General features: G+C 45.3%; 1 protein-coding gene across 1 annotated transcript in view; it reads right to left on the reverse strand.

Moving 5' to 3' along the window:
- The window catches only part of Pkd1l1 (polycystic kidney disease 1 like 1), a 113,896-nt gene that overhangs the window by 35,259 nt on the left and 65,216 nt on the right, over positions 1 to 13,421 (reverse strand). The window contains exons 29-38 of the mRNA XM_013032942.1: positions 12,582 to 12,789; positions 9,453 to 9,559; positions 7,653 to 7,869; positions 5,517 to 5,690; positions 3,899 to 4,018; positions 3,740 to 3,809; positions 2,816 to 2,862; positions 1,829 to 2,009; positions 1,431 to 1,566; positions 130 to 214 (exon numbers count right to left, since the gene is read on the reverse strand). Coding sequence (XP_012888396.1) covers positions 130 to 214; positions 1,431 to 1,566; positions 1,829 to 2,009; positions 2,816 to 2,862; positions 3,740 to 3,809; positions 3,899 to 4,018; positions 5,517 to 5,690; positions 7,653 to 7,869; positions 9,453 to 9,559; positions 12,582 to 12,789 — 1,345 coding nt within the window. The remainder of the gene's footprint in view (positions 1 to 129; positions 215 to 1,430; positions 1,567 to 1,828; positions 2,010 to 2,815; positions 2,863 to 3,739; positions 3,810 to 3,898; positions 4,019 to 5,516; positions 5,691 to 7,652; positions 7,870 to 9,452; positions 9,560 to 12,581; positions 12,790 to 13,421) is intronic.

Genomic DNA, 13,421 nt, shown 5'->3' on the forward strand with positions numbered 1-13,421 from the left:
AAGTTCTGGGTTTTCTCACTATGTATTAACACAAACTACCAAGGAAAGGAAGGAATTAGCAACACACAGCCACCATGTCCCTCCCTTCCAGGTACCCTGCTCACTAGAGGCCTCTCCACCTTGCCTTACCATGAGTGGCTGGGTGACACACGCACAGCAGACCACAGAGAGCGACAGCAGGTACAGCCACTGCACACACTGTGCTGGGACAAACCTGCCAGGAGAGAACAGGCCTGTGAGCCCCTGGAGGGAGCAAGCTGCCCTGTGGTCTACCACTTCAGTGGAGGTGAAACCTGGAAGCCAGGGGGTGGGAAGCGGTCCGGGAGTGGGTGCTTCTAGATGTGGGCTCCATGTCTTTCTGCCCATGAGAGCAAAAGTCCCTCCTGGCTGAAGGGACATCACCCTCTCTGAATCTGCCTGATGCAGACATAACTGAGTGCAGACAGGGCAGAGAAGGGCTGCAGGCAGCAGAGTGAGTGAACAGGACTGGCTACACTGTTCCTACATTGTCATCTGTTCCTGCTTCTCCTCAAATCTTGTGAGGCAAGTGCACTAAGTGTCTCTGTAGATGAGAAAACTGAGATATGGAGAGGATTCAAACATCTAGTCCATCCTCACAGAGTGGCTCAAAATGTGCAGTCTGGAGAAGGGAGACTGTCAAAAGGAAAAAGGTTGGGTGGTAACTACTCTTCATAGTTTAGAGACCACACTGAGTGACCCTTGGGTCTCCAATGGTGGCCAAGGCAGGCCAAGAGAGATTGTGGGAATAAGGTTACACTGGAATCTATGCATCATAGTCCCTATCTTGCAGGAAATTCCCCCCCTCCAAGTGTCACAAGAGAACAATTGGCTGTCTCTGGCCAATATGCACAGGTCATGGCCCACCTTCTCAGGAGCTTGGTGTTGGTTCTCTGTGTGTGTGCGTGTGTGTGTGCATGTTCATGTGTATGTGTGTGTGTGTCAATCCTGGGGCTTGAACTTGGGGCCTGAGTGCTATCCCTGAGCTACTTTGTTCAAGCCCAGTGTTTAATATTTGAGCCACAGCTCTGCTTCTGTTTTTGTTGTTGTTGTTGTTGTTAATTGGAGATAAGAATCTCAGAGACTTTCCTGCTTGGGCTGGCTTTGAACCAGGATCCTCTGATCTCAGCCTCTTGAGTAGTTAGGGTTACAGGCATGAGCCACTGGTAACTGGCTGGTTTCTGTTTTTATACCCTGGATTCATCTAGGCTGTTTGCTGTTGCAGAGCTGATTGCGAAGTGATTGTCTGGAATCAACATAAGATTCTCTTCACTCACAGGAGGTAGAGAGAGAATAGCAATGGGGAGTTCTGGCATCTATATTTTAGAAAAATCCAGAAACACTGCATCTCCTCACAAATGCTAGACTTCTACCAAACAACCTGAGGATATTCGTAAACTTCAATGGCTCACCTGTAGCCAAGGAAGCCTGTCCCCACACCACAGGCCAGGGAAACCAATACACACATGATCCAGCCTGCAGAGCTCAGCCAAGGTGGGTAGGCCCTAGACCTCCAGGGCATAAATCCTTCAAAACCAGTGCTAGGAGCTACAGCAGAACAGATAGAGACAACTAGGTTAGCAGATCTGGTCATCTCTCCTCAGTGTGAGTTGAGCTATATGGTTACCAAAGATTTAGAAAAGATGCCATGTATTCAGATGAGTTTGCGTCTTTTTGTTTTGTTTTGTTTAGATGAGACTAGGAGTGTCTAGTGACAATTAGCCAATTCTATCTCTAGTCACACTACTCTGAACCCACGCCTCCCAAATGCCACAGGCGGATACTGGACCAGAGGGAAGGGGCTTCTCACTGCAATCCACGTGGACATCACTTCGTGTCGGGGCAGGCTTGTGACTCTTCTCCTTCAGGGCTGTCTCACAGTGGCCTGCCACACTGGCCTCCAGCTCCAGGGTTGTACCAGCTGCATCACTGTCATTTACTCCCTTCCTCCACATAAGGTTACTTCCAGAGGGAATGGCTGGTACAGAAGGCTAGAATAACAAGGTTAGGCCAAGGTCAATGCCTCTATGGAGAAGTATGCCTTTTTGACCAGTATGCTTTGCAGCCAAAAGGCATAAATGACCCAGTGTGGACCTGGTCAAGTTCAGGTACCACATGATTGTGAAGGAGGAAGTAAAGCCCTTCCTAGAGATCATGTTCCTAGAGGGTGTCTTTGAGGCAATTCTGGCAGCCTATGGGCAGCTGCATGCAGTCAGATTGATGGGCCCCTACTCTCTAGATATCAGAGGTCCAGTCAAGAGCAGCAGGCTGAGGAAAGGGTTGGAAGGGCAAATGGCAGAGCCCTCAAAGGTGTTAGGGACACAGTGCATTCTGAGCACCATACCCAGGGCCAGGGACCATGAAGCTGGCAAAGCAGGGGTGAGAGGCTGGAAAGTACAGGGTCAGGCATGCTCTGAAACACCCCACAGAAAAGAAGCTCCTCTGTGCTAAGTGGGGTGCTTACATAGATCCAAACCAGCAAAAGCCCACTCTGATACAGCAGTCAGGACATTAGAAATTTGCCCTTCATAGGCACCAGTGTCTCATGCCCATAATCCTAGTTACTCAGGAGGATGAGATGTGAGGATCATGGTGCAAAGCCAACGTAGGCAATGAAGTAGCCTGTGGCTGGAAAGCAGCCCTATTTCTCTGGAGCACTGACCTCAATCAGTAGGGTAGGTGGTACATGGATCTTTTCCATACCTGATTTAACCTTGACCAAGGGAGGGCATCAAAGAAATCAATCATTAGCAGTTAGTGCTAGAGAATTTGCTACTGCATGTTGCTACATACTCACCGTATAGGGTTCCCTCACATCTGGTATCCTACCACAGGAATTAGGGCCTGATTAGAAAAGAAAAAAAAAGGCAAATATATGATGCTCAATTAGCGTATCAGTGATACCTTTGGGCTTACAAGGGACACAATTTTCTTCAGGTGACACTTCATCCTGACCCATCAGAGTGAGCTTTTCTGAGAGGTGACAAGGCTGGGATGAGGACTTTCTGATAAGGCTGTTGGGACAAAGGCCTCATCCAGCAGAGGCTGCCCTCACAGCAGTGTGAGAAAAGTGAGTAACTAAAAAGCAAAAAGAGCCTTAAGAAGAAATAATGCCAAAATTGACTGTATAAAAGCTTCTAAAAGTAGTATAAAAGCTTCTAAAAGTAGTCATCAAAATGCAAAAGCAGGCACTAGGAAATACTGCAGTATTTACTCCCTATCCGACAATTGTCTAGTTTACTAAGTGGAGGCAAGCACTTACATATTATGAGAAAAAAAGGGATTTTACTTATAATGAAACTCATTTGTGTATGTGGGCTGGTACTGGAGCTTGAACTCAGGACCTGGGCACTGTTCTTGGGCTTATTCACTCAAGGATGGTGCTCTACTAGTTAGCTTTTTGGAGATGAGAGTTTTTGAATTTGTCTCCTTAGGCTGGTTTTGAACTGCCATCCTTGGACCTCAGCCTCTTGAGTAGCTAGGATTACAGGTGTGAGCCACCTAGCTTTGAAACTCATTGTGTAAAAAAAGATTTATAAGGTCAACATAAACAAGTAAAAAAGAAATGAACAGCCTAAGGGTAAAGATGGCTTTGAACATATGGAATGATGACCTGTATACTAAAAATAGGGCAACGGAATGTTGGACATTGACTTTCCACTTAAGAGACTGACCCAAAGAACTAGCTACCAAAGTAGAGTTTCTCTTCTTGTGTACTTACCCTGAGGTGCATCCAGCTGTGTTCCTTTCACGGATGGGCCTATTGTAGCTGGGGGACACACTGTGGCTTCCTGTAGAAATGAAAAGTTTGGGTGGAGAGGGTGGCATAAGTCATTGAGTTCCGTGCTGGAGCCCAGGTTCACACAGCCAGTCACAATACCTTTTTGAGCCCAAAGAGTAGTGACACAAGATGTGCTGCTGGAGCCGCCAGGAAGGTGCACAGGAGACTCAGGCCAAGCGATCTGAGAGTGATATCAGCAGGGCCAACAACTAGAAGAGGCTGTGACAGTTCAAAAATAGCAGTTATGTGACCTGAACCATGTCGAACCCCAAATGCACAGCCAATTTGAATTCCAAAGTATTTAACAGGAGGACATATGAAGCTTTGCTTCTCTATCCCATGGCATAGATAAACCAGAAGAAATTATTTTCCCTCTTGACAAATCCTTGTAGATGGAATACATGTTTTCTGAGCACCCACTTTTCATGAAGCACATGCTCAGTTGAATTAATCCTGGCTGGAATTTGACAAATAAATATTCCTAATGTACCACCAGACAATAAGAAATGGTCAGGGCTTCAGTTCAGATAACTGGTCTACCATGTAGGACTAACCTACCACTAAGTTCTTATTGCAGGTTCCAAGCTTTTCTTTTCGTGTGTGTGTGTGTGTGTGTGTGTATGTGTGTGTGTGTGTGTGTGTGTGTGTGTATGTGTGTATGAAAGTTTTTATCTTTCCATTTGATGGTACTTCCCATTTTTTTAAAGTTCAAAAATATGTTAAATCATAATTGTTATCACACTTTTCTGACAATTGTCACCCACTGACCGACTACTGTGCTAGATTCTACATTCTCCAGTGAATCCACTGAGCTAGGCTTGTAGATGGCTATAAGTTCACTCTCAAAAACAAGTCTAGCCATTTTTTCACAGTCCACAAGTCATACTACTTTTCACTGTCAGAAAATATCTTATCTCCATGGATCTGCTTGAAGTGCTACAGAATTCTCTATATGCCATGAGGAACAATTAAACCAGAGTTGCAGAGCAAAAGAACTGTTCCCCATTCTTTCAGTCAGAGGAATTGTTTAAAATGTGAATCAATTTTCACCCTTAAAAAAATTACAAGTTTGGGGCTGGGAAGGTGGCTCAGTGGTACAATGCTTGCCTTGCATGCATGAGTTCCTGGGTTCTATTCCTCAGCACCGCATAAGCAAAAAAAAGCTGGAAGTGGTGCTGTAGCTCAAGTGGTAGAGTACTAGCCTTGAGCTGGAGAGCTGAGGGATGGTGCCCAGACCAATAGTTTAGGTCCCACAACCAACCAAAAAAAAAATTACAAGTAGCCTCTCTCCTCCCACCCTCTGTATGTCAAAGGTACTTCTTTTTCCCTTTCTATTTCTTCCTGCTTTCCCTTGCTTTACTAAATAAAACCTAATATTCCAAACAAACAAATCATCAAAAAACAACAACAAAAAACCTACCATGAGTGTTCTCATGAGAAAATACAGGCTACTAGCACCTCTGGGAAAGACAATGTGTAAAACCCCAAGCTTTGAAGGAGCTCTGCAGGGTAGCTCCTTACCCCAAGGCACCATCCTCCAGACACCTCCTAGTTCCATCTCTGGTCATGTCACCCTTGGGCCCTTCAGAAAGACAGCTCACTTCTCCTAGTGTAAATCTTCTTCCAATGACAGAAGAGAGTTTTGCTATTAGGTCAAGAGGGGTCCAGGCTATGAATGTCAGGTTTGGAACCCACTGTAAAACCCATTGATTTCCACCTGCTCATGTCCTCCTGAAGTGACCAGGGCAGCAAGGTAAGCATAGACACATAGTAGGCAGAAGGACACAGCCAGCCGAGGTACATGCAGATAACCACTGGAGGAAAGCCAGCTGTACACTGAGAGCCAGATGTGGGACTCCTGCAAGTACTCCGTGAACTTTGAATAGAAAAGCTGAAACAGAAACCACACACAGGAGAATGACTATCTAAACAACAGATTAAATCCCAATTAACAACCCATAATTTTCTGTGCTGAGACCCCCAAAGTTTTGGCTTTTCTATCCTGGCCAGCTACTAGCTGCTATGTGGACACCCTGTATGGCTTCTTGTTCTAGATTCTTCCCTCTCACCTTATCAGCAGTATTTTGTCAAGGCCACTTTCTCATTACCCTGGACTCCGGCCCAGTCCAAACTCCTACTAGCACCTGTCAAGTTCCAGAACAAATCACCCCCTGCCTCATTTGTGTGACTCTTAAATGCATCCATGGTGGCTCAGAGGTCTCTTCTCTAGGGCCTCCCTTCATGTCTCTCCTTTGCAATCCCACTAGACAGTGTAGTCTCAGGACTTTCCCCCAAAGCACTTTGACTTTAATGGGGTCTGAGTACATCAAGAGCTGGCGCTGCCCCACCCATGTCTTCTCTAAGAGAACCAGTACCATCGAATGCAAGAAGAATAACAAATAAGTACCAGTAAAATAGTTAACGGGGTTGGGAAGATGGCTCAGTGGTAGGGTGCTTGCCTTGCATGCATGAGGCCCTGGGCTCCATTCCTCAGCACCACATAAACAGAAAAAGCGAGAAGTGGCGCTGTGGCTCAAGAGCTAGCCTTGAGCTGAAGAGCTGAGGGACAGTGTCCAGGCCCAGAATTCAGGCCCCACACCGAAAAAAAAAAATAGTTAACAGACTGTGTTAACAGAATGTTTTTAGTAGATTGGCTAACAAGTGACAGCTGATTTATGGGACACAGCTATGCAGATCGACAGATGATTATACTAGTAACTCTAGGTTTCTCACAAAGTTTTCAAGCAACAAGGCTGGAGAAGAAATAATGCAAGCGGGGTGCCGGTGGCTCATGCCTGTAATTCTAGCTACTCAGGAAGCTGAGATCAGAGGATCATGGTTCAAAGCCAGCCCAGGCAGGAACATCTGTGAGGCTCTTATTTCCAGTTAACCACCAGAAAACCAGAATTGGCACTGTGGCTCAAGTGGTACAGTGCTAACCTTGAGCTGAAGAGCTCAGGCACAGCACCCAGGTCCAGAGTTTAAGATCCATGACTGACAAAAAGAGAAGTGAAGAGAAGAGAAGAAAAGAAACAATGTAGACCTTCTAATTCTTCTATGATTATTCAGCTAGCAAAGCCTCTCTCTCTCTCTTTCTCTCGTAGGTTATGGGGCTTAAACTCAGGGCCTGGGCACTGTCCCTGAGCTTTTTTGCTGAAGGCAAATGCTGTACTACTTGAGTCATGCTTCATTTCTAGCTTGTGTGTGTGCTTTCCTGCCTGAGTTGGCTTCAAACTGTGATCCTCAGATCTTAGCCTCCTGAGTAGCCACCAGTGCCTGGCTCAAAGTGCTCACTTTTAACCAAAGATTGAGGGAGAAATCTCAGCATTTTTACCCCAACTTTGTAAAATACATTCCTAGGCAGGGAAAGATTGAAAGGGAACATGTAAAAACCCAAAGTTTCATAGTCAGTTTGGGGACTATGGATTGTTCTTAGATGGTTTTGTTGCTTCTTGGGACTGATTTCCTCCTATTTGATCCTTGACCACTTCTGTATTCTATGAGAATTATCCTAGTTGTTTGGGGCATTAAAAAGTTTTTACCATGAAGCCTCAAACTGCAGACCACGGGTAGCCATAAATTCCAGAATTGTAATTAGCATTGTAGTTAAATGAAGAAATGCATTTTTTCAATGATTACTAATTGGCAAAGGTGATTAACCCAGGCTTGGATGGCCTCTTAATGCATGCAAATTTTAGATAAGGATAATTTTATAGATAACTAAGAACAAAGCAATGCAGATAACTTTGTAATGGTTTAAAGGAAAAAAAATGTGATGAGAGATGCAGAGCTAGAAATCAGGTTCCACAGGGCAGTCAGGTATGCTGTGGAATGCCTCCTGCCTAGGGCCTACCTTCTGGAAGCCAAGCCCATGGTGCAGGCAAGTGAACTCCCGCTCCACACGGCCATCGCCTCGGCTCGCAGCCAGCCAGCACTGGGCATGGAAGAACCAGCCTTGTCCTGAGCACAAGTTCTTCACCATCATGTGGCTGATGAACAAGCTGGGGGAATGTCCCCGGCAGTCATGCCACAGGCAGATCTTCTGGAGTGGACCCAACTGGGCAGATACACTGGTAACACATACACAATGTCTCATCACCGACCTGTGCTGGATGGGATGGATGCATTGCCAACTTGGGGCCACCCTCCTGGCGCTGATGGTCCATGAGGGGTGACTGGGATGTGCCAACAAATCACTACCACGCAGAGTGACAGGTCAGGCCCCAGAACACAGCCAGTGGGCAGTGGGTCACACTGAGCAGTGACCAGCGTGACCTCTAGGTTCTTAGTCTCTGTCACAGTCACCCCCCCATCCTCATTTTTGCTTTGCATGGTCTCAGTTATCCATTATCAAACATCATCTAACAAAATTAAATGGAAAATTCTAGAAATAAACAACTCAGACCTTTTCAATAAATGTTATTACAGAGTATTATTATAGTCACATAGTTTAATTATTAGTAATTACTAATTTCCTACTAAGCCTCATAAATAGCTTTCTCTTGGATATGCATGTTTAGAAACAACAGTAGGTATGGGGTTCAGTACTGTCTGCCGTTTCTGGAACTCTGCTAGGGAGCTACTGTCATTTCTCTATACCAAAGTAAATAAAATCCATCTATTTATATATGGCACGAATGAATCTGTTAATCTAGGACAATATTCTAAGTCAGTGAATATTATCAATGAAATTTTCCCTAAGGGGGGGCACTTCAATACTTTTGTATTTTCTTTCCTTCCTTCCTTCCTTCCTTTCTTTCTTTCTCTTTCTTTCTTTCTTTCTTCTTTCTTTCTTTCTTTTCTTTCTTTCTGTGGGGCTTGAACTCAATGTAGCGCCTGGGCATTGTCCCTGAGTTTCTTTTTGCTCAAGGCTAGCATTCTACCCCTTGAGCCACACAGTGCCACTCTTCCTTTCCTGACTTTGTGGTACTGAGGAATCAAACCCAGGGCTTCATGCATGCTAGGCAAACACTTTACCTCTAAGCTACATTCCCAGACCTACTTATGCATTTTCTAAGAAAGTCAGGGGCCTAGATATTAGTTCTTGACATGTCCTTTTCCCTCCAACTCATCATCATTGTCACACAATGTGTCACTATTCTGCCAAATCTGGAACAATACGAATTAATTCAGGCAGACTTAATGACATAAAAATATTGTTTCTGGCACATAAAATTAATGTTCTTAAGCAAGACACTGGCAACTCCACTCCTGTAATCCTAGCCACTAAGTAAGGAGGCTGGGACCTGAGGAACACAGTTTGTAGCCAGCCCAGGTAGACAAATCTGAGAGACTCTTCTCTACTGTTAACCAGCAGAAACAAATTGGAAATGGAGATGTGGCTCAAGTAGTAGAGTTCTAGCCTTCAGCAAATAAGCTAAGGAAGAACTTAAGGCCCTGAGTTGAAGTGCCAGAACTGGAACAAACATATAAAAAGCTTAAATGTCTTCTCCCTCCCTCTTTCTTCCTTCATGTAAAGAAACAATTTCATTTACTGCATGATATTAGGAAAACTAAAAAAACAACAACAAAAACAATAGGTTGTAAATCAGTGATTATAGAACAACTGTCTCTATGCTAGTTATTTTGGTTTGGGGTACCCCAATTCTGACTGGCCCCCTTTCCCAAATCTATGGTTGGAAACGCCAGATACCTCAGGATAAAAGTGTGCTTGGAATTCCTTTGGAATAGGGGCTTCTCTGGAGAGTAGAGTTCTCTGGTTTCCGAAAGCCCATTTTCACCACAGAAAACAACGAAAACCTCAAAACACAGAAGAGGGGTGAGAGGTCAGGATGTGTCACAAACAAACAGGACATGATGGGGTGATGCTTCCGCTTCTAGTCCCTCTACAAAGTCACCCAACAGGCCCTCACAGCATGGAGCTCTGGAGAGGGATGAGGGACACGTGGCTGGTGTAGTGCCTCTGGGGTGGGGCCTCTCTGGACAGATCTGGGAGGAGACCTGGAATTGGAGGCTGGGACAGTTGGCTGGCTCTTCACATACTTGATGCAGAAAAGTGGGTCTCATCTGGAATTCACTGGCACTTCTCTTACTCAGGTGGGCAAGAGAACACAGTAGTGAGTGCAGCATCTCATACTCTTGGCCTATACAGCAGACCTTAGAAGGAGAGCTGCTGCACCCCAGGGTAGGACCAGGCCTGTGGGCGGGGCATTCACATCTGCATTGTCAGTGGGGCTGAGTTTATCTCTTATTGGTGAAAGAGAGTTGCAATTCTGATATAGTATAATGTATCATTTTTATCATTTGAGAAAGGTAGTTATTTCTTGTTTTTGAAATCCTCCTACATACCCATATATATACATATATATATATACATATATGCATATACATATATATATGTGTGTCTGTGAACAGTTACTAAATTTTGGTGGGGTTTTTTTGGTCTGTCTTTAGGCTTCAGGTATTTAATTTGTGGGTATAATGTAAAGATTTAAACATTGTCTTCTTCTTCCAGGACAGCTATTGTCCCAGAACATTTTATTGAGCAGTCTTCTCTCTCCTGTCTGTTTTCTGTTGTTTTTTGCTGGTCCTGGGGCTTGAACTCTGGGCCTGAGCTCTGTCCCTGAGCAGCTTTTGCTCAGTGCTAGCACTCTACCAATTGAGCCACAGCTCCACTTCCTCCTGTCTGGTTCTTGAAGTCTACATAGATGTCTATGTGGATTTTGAAGTCTCCAATCTGTCTCCCAAGCCTATCAATCCATACCCTTACAAAGACTACACTCTACCATGTTTGAAAGCTTCAAAATAAGTCTGGCTCTGTGGTGAAATCCCTGCCCTTTTATCTCTAGAGCTGACCCAACTGTCTTGTGTTCTCTTCCACATGAAATTTAGAATCAGTTGTTCAAATTAAAAAGTCCAGAATAATCTGGGCGCCGTTGGCTCACGCCTGTAATCCTAGCTACTCAGGAGGCTGAGATCTGAGGATCTCGGTTCAAAGCCAGCCCAGGCAGGAAAGTCTGTAAGACTCTTATCTCCAATAAACCACTAGAAAACCAGATGAGGCACTGTGGCTCAAGTGGTAGAGCACTGGCCTTTAGCTGAAGAGCACAGGGACAGCGCCCAAGCCCAGAGTTCAAGCCCTACGACTGACAAAAAATAAAATAAAATATAAAAATAAAAAGTCCAGAATAATGATTAAATCTAACCTCTTTATGTCTTGGGTTTTCATGTCTAAAATGGATAAAAATGAGTATACTGATAGAACTTAACTCATAGTATCAGCATTTTTACTAATGTCATAAAATAATTTGGGAGAAATAGCAAAGGAAAATGAGGTGTCAGGCCATGAATAAACACAGCTTTGCTTAGCTCCTTCATGCCTTCTGGGCAAGATCTCTCCATGTGGCCTGGCATGTGTTTGGTGAGTTTACTTCCAGGCACCATGCTATTTTATGACTGATAAGAAGAATCTTGTCCCCAGTGATGTGTAATATAAACTCTTGTTTCTTGTAGAGAGGATTGATAATTCCCCCCCCCCCACCCATTCATGAATCCTGCTAGTTTGTTAAGAACATCAGCTTTTTTTTTTTTTTTTTTTTTTCGGGTCCGGTAGTGGGGCCTGAACTCTGGACCTGGGCGCTGTCCCTCAGCTCTTCAGCTCAAGGCTAACGCTCTACCACTTGAGTCACAGCGCCACCTCCGTTTTTTTTCTTTTTGCTATGTGGTGCTAAGGAATCGAAGCCAGGGCCTCAGGCATGCAAGGCAAGCGCTCTACCACTGAGCCATCTTCCCAGCCCAAGAACATCAGCTTTAATGATGTCCTAATGGTTCATTGGCCTTTGTATGTGACGAGCATAGCCTGAATGGTTAACCTTCTTTCTCCCTGCTTCTGGATGGCTCCATGCCCCCTTCTCCATATCTCAATCCTGTCAGCTCCAGAACGTAACCACGGTGCCTCCAGAAGTGGCGTGAAGAGTTACAAGTGCAGGGAGACTTCTAAATGTGCATGGGAACACATCTGATAACACACACAGTTCTGACTAAGGCTCCAATGCAGGCCCCTGCAGGCCTCTTCCACAGCTCACTTCTTTATCGATACTCCCCTGGGCGTCAGGACCAAGTTTTCCCCTCCATTTTCCTACCACCTCCCTTACTGCCCACCATCTACATCATCTTCCACCTGCTCTTTTTATGCCCAAACTAGCACTTCTGATCTCTTCTTTCCTTTGGATTATGGCTCATGGAACCAATGTTAACTCAGAAGTGTGTAACTTGGTTCCAAAGTCTCTGAGACACAACCTGTATATTCTGGCTGCTTTCCATGGTGCAAATGTGAAGAAGATGGGATTTAAGCTGACAGAAGGGGACAAGTTGACCCTTCTGCCCTATGGGTGTACAAGCTGGGGATGGCAGGGAAAAGGATGGACAAGTCTCAGCCCAGAAACTGGGATGAGGCCCATGGTGACAGATAATAGGTGATTGCCAGGGCAGGTAAATTATCAGATGGCTGCTATATGTGTTCATGTGTGCATGCCAATACTGGGGCTTGAGCTAAGGGCCTAACACTCTCATTTGGCTAGTTTGCTCAAAGCTGGCACTCTAGCACTTGAGCCACACCCTCCACTTCTGAGTTTTTGCTGTCTGGTTGGAGATGAGTCTCACAAACTTTTCTGCCTGGATTGACATCGAACAGTGATCCTTGAGTAACTAGGATTACAGGTGTGAGCCATCAGTGCCTGGCCAAATGGTCACTTCTTGTGCTCCTCAGGCCTATGCATGCCCTTGAGCCCCACTAGAGACCTCCCCAGGAACCTTTTATTACCTTTGATGTAAACCTGGCCGGAGACCGGAAGCCAGTGGCTAGGACAAGTGCATACAGGTGGTGGCCAGGTGGCATGTCTTCTTGAAGAAAGATATATTCAGTTTTCTTTTTGTTATGACAATCTACATGTCTGGTTTTAGTAATCAAAACTCCGTAAAGAATCACAAAGACCACAATGAGGATACTGGGAAACAGGTTTTGTGGGTGTCTGTAAGCAAAGAAGAGAAATAGTGACTCAAGGGAACTGACATCGGGAAGACTGCCCTTGCTGCCCTGTACCCAGCCCTTGCTGGTGTTGGGACAGACTGTGTTTAAATACATGCTTGAGGCTGCATGGAGAAGGCTCTGCAGACCCAGAACTTCCCAGTGGTTGTGGCCAGCCCCTACGGCCTGGACTATGATCCAGCTTCACAGGGGAGCCTCGCCTCACTGGGTCTGAGTAAGAACCTCATACCAAATGTGGATAGGACACTGTCTCCCTGCTCTTGAAGACTTGGTGACACCACTTGTGTGTCATGTTGCAGCAGTTAGCTTGATAACATTCTCCTCTTCCCTTTCCTCCCAGCATAGCAAACTGAGGAGAGGTTGGAGCAGCTCCTGCAGTCTCACCTGCATCCCACCTGTCCCTGTATGCCTCCTACTGGTGGGTACATCTTCCCTGTTTCCCCGGTATCAGTGCCAGTTGGGGTAGAAAACACCTGACTCTGTTACAGGCCCTTATCTCCAGCCTTCTGAGTAGCTAGGATTACAGGTGTGAGCCACTGGCACCTGTCTATTTTTTAGGGTGTGTGTGTGTGTGTGTGTGTGTGTGTGTGTGTGTGTGTGTGTGTGTGTGTGTGT

Source organism: Dipodomys ordii, unplaced genomic scaffold, assembly GCF_000151885.1.
Source record: "Dipodomys ordii isolate 6190 unplaced genomic scaffold, Dord_2.0 Scaffold160, whole genome shotgun sequence".
NCBI lineage: Eukaryota > Metazoa > Chordata > Mammalia > Rodentia > Heteromyidae > Dipodomys > Dipodomys ordii.